The 20,609-nt window shown below is 44.4% G+C and overlaps 2 protein-coding genes across 3 annotated transcripts in view; one reads left to right on the forward strand and one right to left on the reverse strand.

Annotated features, from left to right (window-relative positions):
* Nucleotides 1-756: 756 nt before the first annotated feature.
* On the reverse strand, nucleotides 757-6,486 carry LOC306749267 (glutaryl-CoA dehydrogenase, mitochondrial-like). The gene is made up of 12 exons (XM_079232533.1): nucleotides 6,447-6,486; nucleotides 5,577-5,692; nucleotides 5,000-5,032; nucleotides 4,729-4,869; nucleotides 4,492-4,554; nucleotides 4,037-4,207; nucleotides 3,811-3,940; nucleotides 2,476-2,692; nucleotides 2,246-2,349; nucleotides 1,992-2,117; nucleotides 1,646-1,806; nucleotides 757-1,555 (listed from the first exon to the last, which is right to left on the reverse strand). The coding sequence occupies exons 2-12, from the start codon at nucleotides 5,677-5,679 to the stop codon at nucleotides 1,482-1,484; spliced, it is 1,323 nt and encodes a 440-aa protein (XP_079088659.1). The 5' UTR covers nucleotides 5,680-5,692; nucleotides 6,447-6,486; the 3' UTR covers nucleotides 757-1,481.
* Nucleotides 6,487-8,542: 2,056 nt separating this feature from the next.
* LOC306749652 (choline transporter-like protein 2) overlaps nucleotides 8,543-20,609 on the forward strand; it is an 18,114-nt gene continuing 6,047 nt past the window's right edge. Inside the window, exons 1-13 of one of the 2 annotated variants that reach the window (XM_079232966.1) lie at nucleotides 8,543-8,584; nucleotides 15,415-15,463; nucleotides 15,555-15,628; nucleotides 15,730-15,814; nucleotides 16,753-16,837; nucleotides 16,946-17,059; nucleotides 17,134-17,194; nucleotides 17,803-17,926; nucleotides 18,073-18,156; nucleotides 18,255-18,367; nucleotides 19,793-19,924; nucleotides 20,002-20,101; nucleotides 20,220-20,312. In XM_079232966.1, coding sequence (XP_079089092.1) covers nucleotides 8,557-8,584; nucleotides 15,415-15,463; nucleotides 15,555-15,628; nucleotides 15,730-15,814; nucleotides 16,753-16,837; nucleotides 16,946-17,059; nucleotides 17,134-17,194; nucleotides 17,803-17,926; nucleotides 18,073-18,156; nucleotides 18,255-18,367; nucleotides 19,793-19,924; nucleotides 20,002-20,101; nucleotides 20,220-20,312 — 1,142 coding nt within the window. In that variant the 5' untranslated portion in view covers nucleotides 8,543-8,556. Of the gene's footprint in view, nucleotides 8,585-13,719; nucleotides 13,807-15,414; nucleotides 15,464-15,554; nucleotides 15,629-15,729; nucleotides 15,815-16,752; nucleotides 16,838-16,945; nucleotides 17,060-17,133; nucleotides 17,195-17,802; nucleotides 17,927-18,072; nucleotides 18,157-18,254; nucleotides 18,368-19,792; nucleotides 19,925-20,001; nucleotides 20,102-20,219; nucleotides 20,313-20,609 lie in introns of those variants that run through there. The other variant, XM_079232965.1, reaches the window with a different exon arrangement.

Genomic DNA, 20,609 nt, shown 5'->3' on the forward strand with positions numbered 1-20,609 from the left:
AGTTTTATAGACGCCTCTTTAATAACTGCGGTATATTCGGGACGAAAGGGATTGTTTTTCGTTGCAGTATTGCGATCGGCTCCTGGGATAAACTGGCAGAAATGCATCATGGGACCCTGCCTGGCACCCCACTGGACAGCGCTTTACCTTGACAAACATTTCCCAGCATGTCCCGGGATTCACTGACCAAACAGTTCGTCAGCCAGTTAAATTCAGAGGAATCAGCTCGTAATGCGGCCTTTAGGCACGACGTCATTCAGTTTTATTACAATCATCTAAATCCCAGATAATGGTCCGACGCAGCCTGAGGCCCATTGGCCGCCGCTAGCAGCTTAACCTCTAGCCCACTGCAGTAAGTGTGCAAGAGAGGTTTTATCGGCAATTTAGAGTTTTAGTTTTTAAATGTTAAAGTGAAAACGAATCTCTACAAAGTGATGTAAAGCTCTAACAAATATAGAATATGCAATACACATTCGCATTAGTATTCACTCCCTCCAAGCCAGTATAGTTCACAAAGTCTAGTCTGAGCCTCCAAAGCTTGGAGCTCCTTCAGATCTGCTGCAGGCGGACTTACAGCTTCCATTTCTCAATGATGATTACAATGAACTATAACCAGTTGGGCTTCAGAAGTCTTTGTGTTGTTAGCGGTTCCACTCCAAACTTCCCAGATGGTTTCTTATTAAAAAAAACAAAAAAAAAACAGTTTGAGGCCCAACCAAATCACACAATATTAAATAAAACAAGTGAAACTTAAAGTAAAGTCCAGACAATCCGTGATCAGTTATTACTTTATGTTGGAATCACCAGACAGAATTATGACATTTCAAGAAAGTGGTTGTCACTTTAAGTCAAAATTATGAGAACACATGCCAATTCAGACTATTTAAGACAAAATGATCAGATATGCCCAAAGATTCGACTTAAAATGGAAACATTTTAATGAATCAACAGACGAGGACGGTTGTTTGGGAAATGTAGGGAATCGAATATGAACACATTATCTCAAATACATTAACTTCTCAAAGGTTTCATTTAAAGAACAGTTTGAGGCCCAAAAATGATCAAATGATCTAAACCGATAGAAACTCTTTATGAATTTTCCTTGTTATAATATTAGTGTCAACCAGCAGCAAAGCTATAACTTGACCTCATTCAGAACCGCCATCCATACAATTAATTTGTCTTTACAACGCGGGGATTTGGGGAAGCAGAGAAGAAACCTCTGCTTTAGATCGTGTGGTGATGGAGTAGAAAAATAGCCCTTCTTTTTTGAATAAAAATAAATCTACTTCTGAATGACACTTCACAACAGTCCGCAAGTTCAGACATACGTGAATAATGACTTGTTCTTTCTCTCAAAATAAAGCACTTAATTATATATATATATTCTCTAAGAGTGGAATCAAACATCGTCACTATACAGAGTGGCACTCAATACATTTCTGCCAGCGGCTTCCTGTTTGGGCGGGAAGAGGTCGGCTCTATTTGCCCACAGTGAAGGACTGCAGTCCTGTGATGGCTCGGCCCAGGATCAGGGCGTGGATGTCATGGGTACCTGGAGGAGGAGACCGATACATCATCTGCTCTATAACTAAATAATACATTATTGTGTGTGTGTGTGTGTGTGTCTCTTCTCCCTCCTCACCTTCGTACGTGTTCACAGACTCCAGGTTCATGACGTGGCGGATGATGTGGTACTCGTCGGAGATGCCGTTTCCTCCCAGCATGTCTCTGGCCTGCCTGGCGATGTCGAGGGCTTTGCCGCAGCTGTTCCTCTTCAGCATGGAGATCATGTCTGGAGCCGCTCTGTTGAGAGCAGAACAAACTATTTTAACAACTACAGAGCGGTTTGAGTTAGAAGAACTTTGGCGATCCCTTTAACCCGTCATCTAGCGCCATCATCTGGTCAAAATGTGCTTTTACGACAAAATACCAAATGCCAATACGCCGTCACATCTAATACCCTTCCCTCAGGATAGCGACGTCTTTACCTATTGGCATCGATTAGTCTTCCCAGCTGCAGACAGGCATGCAGGCCGATGGTGATCTCGGTTAGCATGTCGGCCATTTTCTTCTGCATCAGCTGGTTCCTTGCCAGCGGCACGCCGAACTGGATTCTGGTGCAGACGACAGCAGGCGCCGTGTTAGCCACATGTTCATTAAGAAACAATCCATAAGGGAACTAAAAGAATATCATTCTGACCAAAAAACATATGACATCACAGAGACAACCGGGACGTCTGACCTGTCGAGTGTGTACTGTCGAGCTGCATGGAAACAGAACTCGGCGGCGCCCAGAGCGCCCCAGGCGATACCGTAGCGAGCGTTGTTCAAGCAGCCGAACGGACCCTGGAAGCAGGAAGAGGAGGAGTGTGATGAGCCATGTGTGTCGTTTGAATTATGAAACACTGAGCCACACTGCACCCTGGATTAGATGGTTAGATGTTCCACAAACGAAGGTCTCGCTCCACTCACCGCGAGGCCGGAGACGTTGGGCAGCAGGTTCTCCTCGGGGACCTCCACCTCGTCCATGACGATCATACCGGTCATCGAGGCTCTCAGGGAGAACTTCCCCTCGATCTTCGGCGTCGTCAGGCCCTTCATGCCGCGCTCCAAGATGAAGCCGCGCACCTTCCCGTCGTCGCATTTGGCCCAGACGATGGCGATGTCCGCCACTGGGGAGTTGGTGATCCTGAGGGTGCCGAGGAAAAGGGGAACGTTGGGGAGGCGCACTGGTACACAGAGTAAACCACACAGGTCTGACCTGTAGCTATGCTCTACAGCTAGGGATGGGTATCGTTTGGGTTTTTTCCGATACCGGTGTGGTTCTGGTGCCTAAACGGTGCCTGAACTGATACTTAAAAAAACAAAAACATTAAAGATAGCCTTTTTGATTGCCAAGGCAAATTCTTTTCTTCAAATTGAACAATACATTAACTGTTTAAAGTATACTATACATATAAATAAATACAGCTGCACTGTAATACTTCTTATTTTGCCTCGCAGCATAATAACCTTATTTACTTGCATGAAGTTGTAAAATGTATAAAAACAAAACAAAAATGACAACCGCTGATTTATCAAATGTGAACCTAGTAAACCCTAGAGAGAAAAAAGGCACCATCTCTGAGTTTCATTCAGTAATAAAACTGAAGAGCTCCACCATGTGGACAGCTCATGTCACATAGAGCCCTGTGCCACAACATAACACGTTATCATAGAGATTTTAGAGAAACCCCATACAACTAAGGTCACCATGCTGTTTAGAGAGAATTCATTCAGAGTACTCAGGTGTGAATATACCAGATATTAACCTCAGACACTTAATGCAACCATGTCATCGTTTGTCAAGTCATTACAGACGCGCTAGTGCTCGGTTCGACAAGCTAAAATGAGCTCTTCCCCATCAGACACGTCGCACTGTTTTCTCTATTTTTTTTGATGCAGCCGTTTTTCGGGCTGCGGTGGAATGATCCTCCAGGCTGAACAGAAACAAGGCGTGTCTGCTCCTAACGTGATGTGGAAAGAATCGCCTGATTTGATGGAACATGAAAACAAACCAGGAGGAGTAAAGCATCACGCTGGTTTTACATAATAGTGTATATTAGTGTTACTTAATGTCACGAGTAAAACAGCAAAGTCCAAACCCTGCAATGACACAATATGGCGAAAGGTTTTACACAAAATCCTGACTTGAGGTCTTGACGTTGAATTCTAAATGAGTTCATCCTCCAATGAGATGCAAATATATGGAGGCCGCTCAAGGAACATCTCTTCTTATCCACTTAATTAGATTGCATTGAAACTCACCAGGTCTTGGAGCCAGTGAGAGAGTAGGTGCGACTGGTTGGATTGAACTTGGCTCTGGTTTCCATGCTGCTCGGGTCGCTGCCGTGGTTTGGCTCCGTCAAGCCAAAGCAACCCAGAATCTCACCGCGAGCTGGGAGAGACCGAGTGGAGTAAACCAAAGAGCTCATCACTGGGTTTTTAATCACTAATGCATTCATATCTGTGGTTGCAGTGTTTCTCCTCTTACCCAGCCTGGGGAGGTACTTCTGTTTCTGCTCCTCTGTGCCGTAGGCGTTAATGGGGTGCATGACGAGCGACGACTGCACGCTCATGACGGAGCGATAGCCGCTGTCCACGCTCTCCACTTCTTTGGCGATCAAACCGTAGGCCACGTAGCTCGTGCCGGCACAGCCGTAACCTTCATGTGGAATGCAGGAAGAGGAGTCGTTTGTGAAGCATCAAATTCAAGTTAAAGAATCAACGTTGGGAAATAAAGTCTGGTTTAACGGGCTGAAGACCTTTCATCATAAAATAAACAATCAAAACACACAGGTCCAGTGTGCACATGGCCCAAGTCCAATGTCACAGAAGTACAAATAGACTTTGTACTTTTATATAGTACTAAGGTTATACACCGTATTTTGGGATCGCCTGTAACATATGCATGCAGTGAGTACAGCCTGTCAAATAACGCAGACTCACCTTTAATGGTCGGGCCCAGGACTCCCATCTCTCCCATCTCTGACACAATTTCTCTATGAAACACTGCAGAAAATGACACAAGCAGCTGTCACACAACGTTATATTGGACTTCAAGTGTGTCGACAAAGCGGTAATATCGCCGCACACGTTACATAACGCATCACGATCTTATTGAGAACCTGTGTTGTTCGGCAGACACCTAAACTGATCATTAAAGCTGAATGAAAAAAAACGCACCTTCATTTCTGTTCGCCATAACGATGCGAGGCATGAGCTTCTCTTGGCAGTAGGTCCGGATGGAGTCTCTGATCATGACCTCCTCTTCCGTCAGAAGGCTCTCCAGGTTCAGGCCGTCGCGCCAGTTGAACTGGACCTTCGCTGTGAGACATTTAGAAGAGGAACAATTCAGAAACCTTTCAACCGCAGATACAAACATAAAATATAAGACTCAAATTCAAAACATGATTTGGGACGACAATTTCCAAAACAAGGAGTTGTTGACACCTACGCGTTTTAGACTTCGGCTCAACTTTCTCGGCATCTGTGGAGAATTGGAACCAGAAAAATGATTATCCTGCAAGAAACGATACACTACGGTTTCCCCTGAAATTAAAAAAATTGTGAAGGAAACTACAAGAGCCATGTTGTGCAATTATGTGCACATTTACTACCGTCTACGGGGAAATTAGTCACACTTTCTTAATCTGTTTGAAAAGATTATACGACACTTCTTTAACTCTTTTTCAAATTAGACTGCGCTGTGTTGAATGGAGCTTTGAATTTGCTACCGTACGGTAACAAATTGTGGGTGTCAAATGATATTTCAAGTCCCCAACAAAAACAATACAAATCTACAAAAGCAATCAATCTACCATGTTAATAATTTCCCTTCATGTTTACAGACATCAGCCGCAGCCACATTGCTGTTCAGCGTTTGAAACCCACACATTACGGTCTAGACAGTGGCCTCATGCCACGCAATGTACTATACTGTACTGTACTGGGCTGTACTGTAATTGGCTGTACTGTAATTGGCTGCCGATTACACTGAAGCGCCTCCACGTGGCACCGCAGCGCTGACTCACCCTGCCGGGTAGCCGCTGCGGTCCCCTGGGCTCTGCAGGCGGAGAGGACGGCACATCTGTGAGGGTTCACCAAGAGACGACACGCAGCGCTTCTCAATGCCATGATGAAGGGGAGTCTGTAAAAGAAAAGAAAAAAAATCCACATTTAATTGAACTGACAACTTGAAAACTAAAACTTCTTTTAAATCACTTCTTAAAACCCATTTCTATCTAATTGCTTTTAAGTGATGTCGTCCTTTTACGATCCATTATGCAGTTCTTTTGTACCCCTGGTTTTCTTTGTAAATTGTATTTATTTGTTTGTTTTCTCCTCCATTTTATCTTTTTGGTTATTTGTTTGGTTTTGTTGTATTCATTGCCTTACTGGTATTTAAGTTATGTTTATTCTTTGCTTCTCTGTAGAGCACTTTGTAAGCTTTGTTTTTAAAAAGGTGCTGTATAAATAAATGTATTCTTATTCTTATTAAAACGGTCTACACAGTAGCATCCAGTGAAAGTCATGGCAATGACTTACAAGAGTTTATAGCTGATGTCCTCAGATGACATCGGTGTCGTCACTCTGAGGCAGTGCCGGACTGCTTTGCTCACACACTTCTTACACACACACATTAAATTGATACGAACGAAGGACTTTCGTTCCTGTTGGGTTGACTTTAGTTATATTTTAGCTCAACACACGTTAACCTGTGCGTCCAGTAAAGTCATTGCAGCCACGAGCTAACAGCACTAGCTCGCGATAGCTAAATTAGCTCGTAACTCGGACGTAAACGACGTAATTCCCTGTGACCTCGGTAACAATGAGCTGAATGAGCTCTGGGCGTTGAGAATAGTAGTAAAAGAAACACTGACACTTGTTTAAGGAGCTCTTACCTGCGTTAAGTGGGACGACAACCCGTTTTCTGGCTTCCCTGTTTCGCCACTGAGGTTGATGGCGAACTCACTGAACGTCATAACACAGCTGACGTCATCACGTAAAGCACGCCGAGGTGGGCGTGTCAACATGCGAGAATAAACCATTAACAACTTGTGTTCTGCGTTCACATGGGAAATTCATGTTATCTGTGTGAAAGCAGTATTGCATATGAACTATTAAGACTGTGACATAAACATTATGGATGAACTACGTGCTCGTGCATCATCATCGTTAAAGTTGGCTTCCCTTTAGGGGGAAACTTCAACAACTGCATGGCGACTGTGATTGGCTCATTGGCAGGAGGAGTGTGTGGTTGTGCTGTAATCATGTTTCAGTTCCCAGAATAATAAAAAAATGGCCGAGGAAGGTGAGAGTTGCTGCCAATTTCCCAATAGGTTCAGACCTCCCTCCGGTCCTGACTGCAGCACAGTTCTCATAGCAGTGCTCCTCTCTGCTGGATGACACGACACATGACACATGCTTCGTCTTATCATTAACAGAGCTACTAAAGGACAAGTTGTCTGTAAGTTGCAGGAAGCCAATAATGTTCAATGCAACCAGCATTGCAGCATTCAATACAAATAAACTTCAGATTCCTTTTCGTCATAATTTATTTTTCTGTTTCTTTCATTGACAAACACATGTTTTGCTCCACCATATTCATTTGACAGCAATAGTTAATTTGCAGATGAAAAGAATAAAAACAAAATAATGTATGGTCAGCTCATACAGCATGATACATTACATTGTTCAAATTAGCTCCATCTGCACCAGCTACAACAGAGTTTACATATTCAAGGGAATATGCAGCAGTTGAGTGACTTAGTATTGCACTTCAGTAAAGTTGGGGCTTTATTGTTAAAGTAAAAGCAGCAGAGCCTGAGATATCTTGACTAGTCTCAAATATGAGTCCAACCTAAACACTGGATTCCACACATCCAGTGATGCAACCTGTAGTGCTGCGTTTACGGCCTGGTAAATGTCTTTAAAACTTGTCTTTAAAACTTCACGACCCCAGTTTGTGACATCGGCTTAAACATGTGTTGTCTCCAAGCCCAATTCTGTTGTCACCAAGTACCTGATGACAGCGGAAAGCTCCCTCCGCAGCCACAGAAGACATTACAACTGTTTTGGCAATTTTAATATAAGGCTACTCTCTGTGAGTAAACTGCACTTGATGTGAAATATTGGTGGATTGCCCCTTTAATGTCACCCAAATGCAATACAACCCATGCATTATATCAATATAATCCTCTGAAGGGTCTGTTCTGCATAGTTAATGATTTTGCATAAAAAAAAATGCATGTAACATTTTGCACATAATACCTCTGTATTATTACTAAATTAACATTTTTTCTAACTAGTCACGTAGTATTTCTTTGTGGTATTTCTAATTTCACTATTTGTGGGGTTTTCTCTCCCTCCTCTGGAGCCGACGAGCAGCTGCCCAGACTCACAGAGTGCAGAGTCATCCCAGGCCAAGTTAGGCATGTAAGTTGAATAATGAATGAATAGATTGCTTATATAATTAATGTTGTCTTGATTTTCATCAGGCCAATAAAAGTTTCGCTCCGCTAAATGATTTGCTGCACTCTTGGCTGCACTCTTGGCTGATGTAGATACATTTTCGCTGTGAATGAGTACTGATTGACAAGCACAAGTGATGTATAACTCGTTATACATATATGTTTTTAATAAAATATACATTTTAATTGAATGAGGTGCTTGTTAGATGGTTATAGCAGCCCATTGGACAGGTCTGCCTGTTTAAGTTAACGGTACGAGCAATTAAACCAGCCCAGGAACGTAAACTCCCGCCTCGGCTCAGCGATTGGCTGAGACCCTCGCCAATCACGGCATCCCGCGTTTTCATTGGCCAGCAGCTCTGCTCCCGAGGAATCTCCCTCTAAACGGTAGCAGGGCTGGGAAGATTTTGGAGCGTATTTTCTCCCAGTGTCCAAAGTGTCAAGACCGTTCAGACTGGAAATATGCTGTAGTTAGTCTCCACCCCAAAAACAACAACAACACCAACAACACCTTTGGCCCCGGAAGAAGCACCCCGTTATCATGGAACTGGAGGAGAAACCGAAATATGGTAATTATTTAAAGTCCCGACACGGGCAGCTTTGCTCCACTTAGTCACGACTGTAAACAAGCCGAGCGACTGTCACTTGTATTTGTCGTCCTGTTAAAATACTTGAAGTATTTACAATATAACGGGCTTTTTGTTTTAGTTAGGTTAGCTGGTGACTATCGTTACCCGCGGCTGCTTTTCCCGTTTAAACTTATATGAACTTGCACGTCACTTAAAACTGTGACTTCTTATCTCCACACAGAGCACGTTCATACACTTGTTTGGTTTCCTTTTGTGCCCGTCATGTTTTTCAAAATCAAATATTTAGGCCACACAGTCAGAGAGCTGGAGCTCCAGAGTGCCTCGTGCATTGTCAGGCAGCACAACTGCCAGTTGCTGCCACATTCCTCAGACTGGTATGGGGCTCTATGTATAGAGCGCGTGAGAGACGCGTGGTTGACGTCATATATCAGATTTATTACGCTCAGTTTCACACGAGACTGCATAATATCTAGTTTTAAGTGTGTCTGCAGTGTTCAAAACAGTCTCCCTTTAGTTTGGCTTGCCTGCTCACCCCAAATACCTCTCATAGTTGTTGTTGCACAGCGTACTATGTAGCTCTGTGTTTCTTACAAGGGAAGGTCATAAAGCGTACGTTTTGAGTAAATTACATTGCTATTTTTCTGTAGTTGAATATTTTCAGAAAACAGAGATTTTGCAATTGGTGCATGTTCTGCAGCGATGTGTTTCTAGCTCTTGCAGGATGTTATAACCCCCAAAAAGTATCAACAAAAACAATCGTGGAAGTCTGCCGTCTGGCCTCAACATAGTGTTTTTTCCCCCTCCTCTTCTTCTCTGCCCACACACCCTTCTCCACTCTGCCCGCCAAACCGACTCACATTACCAACCCCTCCCTGGGAGGCAGAACACATACTTGAACACTCAAGAGTTTGTCAAGGATGGAGGAGAAACCAGCGTGATCGTATTTGGACCTGAAGGAGAAGATGGTTCGCGACTCGGCTGCAGGCTGTGCGAGCTTGAGAGAGCAGCCTGGAGAAAACCCCTTAGTGCAGCGCACATTAATATTTATTGGTGTAGAGGGGCGACCGGCTAAAAAAAGGATGCCAGGACAATAATCTAAACCTCCAGATGCTCTCTGCAGGATCCACCAGCTCCACATGCTGGAGTAATTTTCAGGCCGAGATTAAACCAGAAACCTCAATGACAGGATTGGAGGCAGCCTAGCAGCCGTGCCCTGCTGCAGATTTGTAATTATGTGCCATATTTAGGAGAGTGGTTTGTGAAACCCGATGCTGAGCTTCTCTGGTCTCTCTTTCATGTCCTTGCGGTTCGTCGAAGCTCGCGTGGGCTACATGTACAGATTTAGTCCCGATTCGTTTTTAATTTCAGTTCCCGTGAGCTGAATCTGCTCCTCCTCTCTACGAACAAACAGCCTGTCATTGCAGCCGACCCGCTTCCACTTAAACGCGCTTCATCATTCCCTAAATACCCAAACGGGATCATGGGACTCGGGCCTGAAATACAAAAGGCCCCGTCCTGGGCCTTGTGAGACTGGTTGTTAAAAGTCTGGGGGCGGCACATGAGTTTGGTGGAGAGGAGGCGATACAAACGCAGTCATTTGGATTTTCAAAGCGAGACCACCCCAGTGAGCTGTCCTCGCTCGTTAGTTAGTTTCCACCAGTAGCTCTGTTGTGTTGATCTTGGCTGATCTCGCTGGACCCTCCTCATTGATGAGACATATTTATCTTTGTTTACATGAAAGAAAGCATTTTTTGGGTAAATTCCAGCAGCTATGATGTCCCTTGAAGGGTCTTCTTCTGTAGTCAGGAACAGGCCATCATGCGTGTCTGAGGAATCTCAACTGTGGCTTCCTGTTTGCCTCTTGTGTCAGCAAATAGGCTCATGTAACCTAAATGTATTGAACTGGATCTGGGTTTCACTTTCTGCCAGCTGTGACTGAGTGAGAGAAATTGGGGTTACGTTATGAGTTCAGTAGAAACGGGAACAGAGGGGACACATTACAGCGGTTTGGAGGGCGTGTCCAACTTTCATGACTTGTTTTTTGTTGTTGCTTTGACTCCAATATATAATCAGACAGATGTGCCAAAGGATGCAACATTTTACTGCGGGTATGCACTGAAGATGTGTGTGTGTGTGTGTGGGCGTGTGTTTCTAACACACTCCACACCCTCTCTGTAATGAACGGGCTGTGGGAGATGTAACCTTGAGGTGGTATTAAAGTCTGCCTATGTGCTGTCTGGCTATCGCATCGCACTGAATAACTGAATTTAATTAATTTCTTGCTTACTTCCGCTATTTATTTGACCATTACTTCTGCTTCTTTTAGTTGCCACGGACAAAAGGAGGAATAAAGTATGCGTGTACTGTTGCACAACACGGGCAAGGCGTTGGTTGGCAGAAGCCCCTGCCCGGTCCAAACGCTTCACATTCTTGCCGCTTTGTGACCTCCCTTAGGAGCGCGTTGACCTGATCAAACACAGGTGCAGCAGATAACATCATTAACGGAGTCATCGTTAAGGCTGTAAGCTCCACCTGTGCTTCTCCTGCTTCGACAAGTCACACTGTCTGCTGTTAAAGGTATTGTTCATATTGTTTCAATAAAATGCAACTTTCAGCGAGCATATATTACTCTGACGGTGGATTAAAAAATGTAACTAAGTTTAAGCGTTTAGCGGCAGCGGGTGGGATGATTTTAAAAAGTAAAAACAGTACGAGATATTATATGAGCTGTATAGCTCACGGTGGACAATATGCCGTCTTAATTATAATAATACAAACTTTTATAGCGGTTCTCTAAGTACACAAAGACACTTTACATTGGGGACAAGAGACAGAGACAAACGGAACAAAACAAAAATGTAAAGACAAAACAAACAAACAGAACATTTTTGGTAACAAAAAAAGAAAAGTGGAGAAGCGGTCAGAGTGGAGGAGAGGTGCACGGCTTTAGAGTTGGAAGAGGTGGGTTTTGAGGACCGTTGTCTTCATAAAACAACGGTCAGTGTCTGGCTCAAGAAGAGAGCCTCCTTTCCCTTTTCCCAACGAAGGTGATAAGATGAAATAAGATAATAAAATAATCCTTTATTAATCCCGCAGCGGGGATATTTACAGATTACAACTACAACTCTTTTCTGTCCGATTCATAAAGGGGACAGTCAATCTCTCTTGGTTTGGCCCCTTCCCCTGGGACCACTTTGCCTTGGGAGACCCTACCAGGAGCTCTGACGCCCCACAACACGGCTCCCCGGGTCACACAAACCTCCTCCAGCAGCCTGAGGTGGCGCTTCATTGGAAGGGGCCCTCATGTCAAAATGTCTCTCGTGAAAGAAAAGAAAGGCCTCTCGGATTTCTTGTCGATTCAGGAAGGTCAGAGGTCAGAACAAAATGAACCCGGGGAAGCTCTTGAACGTTGAGGACGCACAACACAATGAACAAAACTAATTCTGTACCCGAGGAGGAAAACACATGTTTGGTTTTCCAGTTTCACTTTTGATTTTGTTTCAGTGAAAACGCTCCAGATGCATGAATGCTGTGCTCAAACCAACAAAAGCTCAATATGAAGACAGATTGCTTATCCCTAAAAAAAGACTCCTTTTGAAACAGTGTGGCATTTCATAATTGAATCAAAGCTCTTACTCATGTAGCAAATTGCATTTTCTTTAATGGTTTTAGTAAATGCTCAAGGCTTGTCTGGTTGCTCATTGGAATTAGATTAGGTCCCCTGGAGAGCTTTTAATAGATAAAAACAATTGGTCACCGCCACCAAGGAAAAAAGATGACCAATAATTAATTTAAGCCTCATTAGAAAACTGAAGCGTTGGTTTTACTTCACCATCCGTCGCTCACTGCTGTCAGCCGGTCCAAGCAAAAGGTTCAGGATTAATTGCAGGTTGACTTTAAACCGTTAAACCATCACTTACCACACAGTGCAACAGTGAACGGACAGCAGGAAGAAAAGACTGTTGTTGTGTCTGCTATCGTCGTCAAAGAAATCAAATTCCCCCGAAACTACCGGCCTCTGTGTCAGATTCTCTTGTTGGAAAAATGTTCTTGGGTTATGGAAACTACATTGGAGCCAGGGCTGATGGGAATCCCCATGCACAGTAACATTGGCCATGAAACAAGAACAGAGGATGGAAACCTTCAGTCATTCCAGATGAAGTTAAAGTCTCTGTTGCGGCATTTAGTCCCTCTGTGGACTCTTTGTGAGAATTATGAATTAATCTAACACATTCTGTGTTCTGATTTCCTCTGGCTGCAGAGAACAGAGGGGGATCCAAAGTGTGGAGTGCACGAAAGCAGGAAAAAATGAAAACAGCTGTTTTATCTCGTTTGGCTCCAGTGCAACACTGCCATGTCCTCACAAGACGGGAGAAACCACAATACTGCCATGTGGGAGAAACCACTTTTTAAGGAGAGATATTCAAAAGAGATTTGAATTGATCCTCTTTCACCTGCTCCACATGGCAATTATTCAATATAAAAAAATATTGGATTTTTTTCCCTGCCTATTATTATTATTATTATTATTATTATTAATATATCTGTAAAAAACAATAAAATACATTAAATACCCTGAACGTAATAATGCCGCCTCCTCTGCAGCGACACAAAACACCACAGGGGAAACGGTGCAGGCGGAGTTTCTCCTTGTTGTCTCCAAACACATGTTTCTGATAACATCTAAGTACTTTGACTTTAGTCCCCACCTCCACATTCACATCCACGCCTCCTCTCTCTCTCACTCTCTCGCGCTCTCTCTCTCTCTTTCTCTTTCTCTCTCTCACTCTCTCTCTCTCTCTCTCTCTCTTCCTGTGGATTAACACATTTGCCTGTTTGGTTGTCTTTTGGAACAGAAAACAAAAGTGGAAAGACAGACAGAAAGACAAGAACGTCTTTCTTTTGGAAGTGGGAGGAGACAAAGGGAGATGCACAGGTGGGGCCCGGATTGGAAAGAGGCAGTTGTTTCAGGATAAACACAGGGGGAAGTCAGAGGAGCGCGCTCACAGCTATTCACTGGGACAGGTTGGACTGGTTTCCACCGCCACAATACCCGGGTTTTCTCCCCCGTTCTGCCTCATTCGTACCGGCGGAGAGCGTGAGGAAGACGTGAAGCAGACAAAGTGAAAGGGCTCTCTGTACATTTAACCCAGAGAGGACCTTCAACATGCCCGAGGAAGGAGAATTCTATGGAAAGAACGGTAAACTGCTCTTTTTGCTTCTAGTTTTCTATCAATTCTCAGCTTCTTCACTTTGTTTTTTTCATTCTGTATTCATCCTCAAAGTCAATTGACCCGAGGATTATTGGTTAATCTTTAGCCCCTTGCCCTGCTCACGCATTTAAAACAAAAGTTTCTGAATTGTGTTGAGAGAAAGCAGAGAGTCGATATCAGCATGTCAACACTGTGGGGAAGGAATGGGTGTGTGAGTGAGTGAGTGAGTGTGTGTGTGTGTGTGTGTGTGTGTGTGTGGCTCTTGCTGGCAGCTGTGCTGATTGTACAGGTAGGTGTGTGTGTGTGGGAGAGAGAGCGAGCTGGAAGCTCTTTTATCAGTGTGGTTTGTTTTCTCTTTGCACAAATATTACTCTGTGTGTGTGTGTGTGTGTGTGTGTGTATATAATCATTACAGGGAGTCGGCTTTAACGTCTCACCAATCTATGATTCTTTAAGCCTCTGGTTGGTTTCTACAGCTACACATCAAAGTTAACCAGGCTCACCTTTGCCTTGTCCAGTCTCACTATGACCTCGTATTAATCGACAAAAAAAAGATGCTTGGGTATTACAATTCGATATGGAAACGTTTGAACTGCACCTGGGAGTGACGACAGCGGCACGGCACCATGAAATGCAGCACCCATGCGTTTCTTAACAGGAAGCTGTGACTCCTCTGAGCGCTCGCCTGGTAAACGCCTGATGCAGCATTATCCTCCCGGACGACATGCATAATTAATATGCAGAGACGCCACGGAGAACATGGTACTCCACGCGTTGGCTTCAAGGTGTCTGGATCTGATGTTCCACATTTTCATGCAGACGGGGCGCCGCTGGGTTCGGCATTGGTGCTTTGAGAGAGTTTAAAGCAGTTAAAATATTGAGTTGCTCTGGTTATGAACCCAATATCTTTCTGTGTTGGAGCGGTGGTTGCGGCCTGCCCCTTTTTTATATATGTATATATTATTTTCTGTCTGCACTCCATCACTAATGTGGCGCATTGATTTCTTATTTCGGCCCCTGGAGAGCGCTGACCTGCTAAGTGAAGCTAACGCTCTTTGATGAATTTGCAGCGTTCGTAGTCGCTCCTGACACGCTGCCCTCACATAACCTGCAGCAGACTGCCCTCGAGGCTCCTGCAGCAGTTCTCAGTTGACACGACGAATGACATAATAGTCAAGTGCATTGCGTCCATGTTTGAACTTGAAGGAATGCACATGGGTCTATCAATACATGTGCTTTGCTTTGTTCATTGGATGAAGTTGCTTTGCATTTCAGAAAGTGTGCAAGATAAATTATTTGGTCCCCCTCTAGTGGCCGTCTTTCACTTGGGTTTGCCTTCGCTTAGTCACCAGGGAGGAATTTGTTGTGTTGCCAGGCGTGTCGGCCTGGAGGGAAAAGTCATCTGACAGAAGAATGGGAGGAAGAGGAGGAGGAGGAGGAGGAGGGGTTTCTTAACCTTAGATCCACTGCCCTTATTTTTCTTTTAAAGCCCTGAGTGCAAGGTGCATCTCTATTTTTAACACATTCTGTGAGATCCCGCCTTCAGTCGTCACAAAGCAGAGAGTGATACATGCGCTTCTTTTTCCTGCTGTGCAGGCGAGCCGAGGAAGTATGACGCGAACTTCAACGGCCCGATCCAGAACAGGTGAGCGGGAACGAGGCTTCTGGTCGTCCCAAAATAAAGGTTTCTGTTCTCCTCTGACCCCCTCACACGTTGCTCTGTCCTCTCTTTGCAGGGGCTGCACGGACATCGTGTGCTGCATCCTCTTCGTTCTTGCCATACTGGCGTATATCGCAGTGGGAATACTGGGTAAGAAAAAAGAAAACCCAATCTAAAATGTTTCTAATGCAAATAGAGGTTGTTTTTTGTGTGTGTGTGTAACCTCTTTGCTCTCTGTTCCTGCGCTCCAGCCTGGACCCAGGGCGACCCCAGGAAGGTGATCTATCCCACGGACAGCCGGGGCCAGTTCTGCGGGCAGGCTGGCACCCCGCTGGCGTGAGTTGCTTTCCACGTCATAATTCTAATTGATGGGCAGGAAGGTTTGAGCTTCAGTGCAGCGAATGTCCGTCAACCGTAAAAACCACCGTGCTTTATTCACCGACCGTTTATGGAAGATGACCCGCACAAACATTATTGTCGAAAATGCTCTTTACATCCGAATTAGTTGATATATAAATGAATAAATACGAAAAATGTTATTTTACAATCCTCCTTTCAGAATGGAACTCACCAAAATGATGAATATTTGTTTTTCAATACAGGACACAAACTCTGTATTCTTTCTTCTTATTCTTTTTTTAAACGCCACGTTTAAAAGACGTTTAAAACGTCTTAATATTCATAGATTACCCTAACAATTTAAATCCAAACAAGTCAATCTGCAGTTGTCCTTCCTCCATCAATCTCGTAACTTTTTTTTGGAGAATAAGTATAATTCAGAACTCTCTGTGGAACTGGCTTCATGTTGAGTTCCTTATTTAACGCTCTGCGGTTTAAAGGGCCCACTTTGGTAATCTAGAGGGCCTCCCTCCATAAGGAGCACCTTCAGGCCGTTGTAAAAAAGAAAATTCAGGAACAGGAATAAGCGACGCTTCGTTAGCGGCCGTTCTTTAATAAAAACAAGTCGGCTAATGCTGCAGGGAGGAAGAGGAAGAGGAAGCACCAAAGATTGTATTTAACTTTTCAGCGGAAATTAGATGTTTATCCACTGTTTTCCAGCGGCTCCTTTGACCCCCCCAACAATACCTCCTAGAATAGATAGATAAGATATGATTAATTTCCATTAAATGTGCTGCTATGTTGTTTTTTTCTTCCTACGCCCCATGACACCTCTCCTCTCTTGTACCATGGCTTGTGTAAGGCCCAAAAATATATATAACGTAAATAAAGCTAAGGTTCAGACGTGGCTCTGACCGCTCTGCGTCTCTTCACAGCAACAAGCCGCTGCTGTTCTACTTCAACATCATGAAGTGTGCCAGCCCCATGGTGCTGCTGGAGTTCCAGTGTCCCACCACGCAGGTGTGAACTCCTCTTCTCTCTTCTGCGCTCCAGCAAATGCCGCTCTGCTCTCGACGAAACTGTGTCCTGCTTGTCAATAAATGCTGCTTCCTCTTTTCATTTATTCAGATGTGTGTGGAGAAGTGCCCCGAACGGTTCATGACGTTGGTGAAAGCCTACACCAACAAAAATGACTTTGCGTACTACAAGACGTTCTGCAAGGAGGGCGCGTCTGACAGCATGGTGAGTTCAAACCTCCTCGGATGCTTCGTGCCCACTGATGGAGAGCACCTTCATATCTGTCTGCTGTGTTTCAGGGAATACCAACACTCCTCAGTTTAGGCCTCTGTCCTGCCATGCTGACCCCCAGCAAACCATGTGAGTTGGGTCAAAAATGTGTTGCACGTTGTATACATCCAGATTGCTGCTGTATATCTGGAAAGTTGTGGCTTATACACATGTGTTTTATTCAGAAAAAAGAAAATCAAACCAAGCCTCATTTCCCATTTCTACTTTCCTTAGTTAGTTTTTGGACGTGAGAATCTAGGCCCACCAGCTGGTCCTCTGCTGCGCTAATCGGTTGTGCGGGTGTTCAATGTATCCAGCATTGCTTTTAGTCCAGAGATGGATTGATTAATTTCTGCTGTTTTAGCGTCGAGTTTACTGGAGAGAGCTTGATTACCGTTTCGTATCTCTTGAAGAATGAGGGAGTCTTTCACACCGTCCAGGTGCTCTTGTGCCGCCGCCGCCATTACATGAACTTCTCTGTCGCTGTTCTCGGGAGTTGTTTTATCAATAGATGTCGAGTTCAGTTGCTTGTTTCTGGTTCTTCAGACCATAATAAAGCTATCCGACCAGGTTCGGACTAAGTTTGGGTGTTTTTAAAATAATTTAAAATGGATTTGTTTAAAGAGCCTGTGGGTCTGCATCTACCTAGCTTCGCTGCATCACATGACCCCCCCCACCCCATTTTTACTTTCCCTCAGTCACTCGCAGGTGTTTCCCCGCTATGGGCCTGATGGGAGACGTGGTAACCGTGGGAAACAAATCTCAATTCGAAGACGGAAGTGGAACAATGAGAGACGCCAAGGATCTCATGGACGGAGTCAAGTGAGTGCATCGCTCTTGTAAACGTGTGTGTGTGTGTGTGTGTGCGCGTGTGTGTTGTCAATGATAGTCTAACGTGACAGGACCCCACCCGACGAGGAACCCCGTAGCGCCTAAAACATATTAAACAAACAGGAATCTCTCCGCAGGAACGCCACCGTGGTCATTGAGGCTCGCCAGGCGGTCATGAAAATCTTCGAGGATTACACGCAGTCCTGGTACTGGATCCTGCTGTAAGTCAGCCGCCTGCGTTTTGTAAATCTGCGTGTTCTTTGATCGTATGTGTGTGTGCGCACCTTCCCGCCTCACACCCTCAACTCTCTCTCTCCAGAGGTTTGGTCATCGCGACGCTCACCAGCCTGCTCTTCATCGTCCTGCTGCGCTTCCTGGCCGGGATCATGGTCTGGGTCATGATTGTCCTGGTGATACTGGTGATAGGATACGGTACGGGCCCAAGGCACACTACTCGTTGTGCTCGTCACACACATTTTACCGTTCTATCCAAAAAGGAAATGATGCAATACATCAGACTACCACTAAGTAGTTAGTCAGCAAACTGAAGCGACAGCAGAATGTTTCCCTCCCCCTAAAAATAATTACATAATTTCTCCTTTTCTGAGATACAATTGTATTTATTTTATCCTCCATTTCTTTTGTGCATTGCATTGTGGGTGAATAGTGTCCATCAACAGCACACTAAACAATCAGGTGTGTTTTTATAAGATCTATACTGACAGTTTTAGTTCCAATGTGAACAAACTTCACATTCAGAACCTGCTTAGAGTCGGTTGCAGTTATAATATTGAGACACATCTGGAAGTTAAACACGTCTCTGGTGAATGGAGAAAAAAAAGAGCCATAATCGATGTTAAGATTCACTGTGGCAATGGGAGAATAAAGAGCGGGGTCTCCATTTTAATCGCTGGAGCTTGATGTGTATTGATGCCCATGAGGATGAGGTAATACACAATAGCAGCGTGAGGGTATGAACGGAAATGGGGGGAAAGAGTCGATGTGCTTTAATGTTGTTATGCAGCCTGACAGAGGATAAATCAACATGTTCTTCCTCGTTATTAAAGCATTTTTTAAAACACACATCATCCGGTTTGCATGTGTGGAAGTTGGGTTGTGTGAGGCGCTTTCTAGTCCCTGAGGTAGATGGCAGTAAAAAGACGTCTCACTTTAACAGAGAGACCAAGCCAGCAATGTTACGTATTCCACATCTGACAAGAGCTCGACACAAAGATTGCTGTGAAAAGAAAAGTGCACAAAAGCTTTAAACGGAAACTTCAGTCAGAGAACTGGCAGCTCATTGAGTCTCCACGGAACTGACCAAAAAAAGCTAAAGTAAAGAAAGCTTTCCATCAACTCTCATTTCACTTACTGGGAAAAAAACCAACTGTATTCTTTCAGCCACTCTCTTTGAGATCACACTTGTTTCTTTTTTGTTGCACACTGCTTCCATTTAGTTGCAGGGTTCTTGCGATCATAGAAAAGTCCTTGAAAAATGTGTTATGTTCATGTCGTTCATTTACGCCGAGTTTGAAATAATGAATATGCTTTTAAAAGAAAGACGCTCAAAATATAAGCAGGCATACATACAGGCATCTATATAAATGTTTATTATTTTAATCAAACTCATTCATTTGTGTCATTTAAGGTTTACTGTATGCTTTGGAATCTCATTGTTAGTTTAAATACTACTTTTTCTCACTTTTTCATGTTTACGCCCAGATTCACTAAATGTTTGGTCATGGAAATTTGGTTTAAAGTCCTGGAAATCCACTGGTCAGAATGTGTATGAGCCCTGTAGTGTTGTTTTTAATAAGTCCAGCTGCTGACTGTTTCTCTAACATCTTCGCTGTCCAGGTATCTTCCACTGCTACATGGAGTACGCTCACCTGAAGGGCGAGGCGGGCGCCAACGTGACGCTCCAGGAACTCGGCTTCCAGACCGACTTCACCGTCTACCTGCAGATCAGACAGACCTGGCTGGCCTTCAGTCAGTAACCGCTGTAGACTCTGACACCGTTAAAAAGAAGAGACCCCCTCCTGACCTCTCCCTCTTCTCCTTTTTAGTGATCATCCTGGCCATCATGGAGGTCGTCATCATCCTCCTGCTCATCTTCCTCAGGAAGAGGATCCTCATTGCCATCGCGCTCATCAAAGAAGCCAGCAGGTCAGACTCTGACGGAGAGGAGCAGTGGAAACTAAATACGTTTTACTGGGTCTGACTGCACTGATGACGTCATCACAATGCGACTCAGAGACGTATTTTTGTGATGTTGTGTTCTCAGAGCCGTCGGTCATGTGATGAGTTCCCTCTTCTACCCTCTGTTCACGTTCCTCCTGCTGGCCATCGTCATCGCCTACTGGGCCGTCACTGCTGTGTATCCTTTCACCTCTCCGCCAGCCGGCGTCACTATTTATTTATTTATTTATTTATGGTCGCGTGTGGCTCCATAACGGAGGAGCAGCAGGTGGGCGTTGCTGTGATTGACAGGTCGCTGTGGAGTTGGCCGGGTCTTTGTGTTGCAACTTTAACCCTTGCAGTGCTTTTCCAGTTCATGAAAGTACATTTTAGCACTTTTGGTCGCCTAAAAATGTCATACTCAGCGTTTAGTTGTACCCCAATTGGTGACGTCACGACGACCAAGTCCACTTCCTGTATACACATATGAGCGAAG

The sequence above is a fragment of the Taurulus bubalis genome, assembly GCF_910589615.1.
Source record: "Taurulus bubalis genome assembly, chromosome: 17".
NCBI lineage: Eukaryota > Metazoa > Chordata > Actinopteri > Perciformes > Cottidae > Taurulus > Taurulus bubalis.

What these genes read in the sequence shown, in the direction of transcription:
- LOC306749267 (XM_079232533.1), bottom strand. Translation starts at nt 5,679, where the DNA reads ATGGCATTGAGAAGCGCTGCGTGTCGTCTCTTGGTGAACCCTCACAGA. An exon ending in AGACTAATCGATGCCAATAG is followed by an intron (nt 1,807 to 1,991) that starts GTAAAGACGTCG and finishes TGCTCTCAACAG; the next exon opens with AGCGGCTCCAGACATGATCT. An exon ending in GTCTGTGAACACGTACGAAG is followed by an intron (nt 1,556 to 1,645) that starts GTGAGGAGGGAG and finishes CTCCTCCTCCAG; the next exon opens with GTACCCATGACATCCACGCC.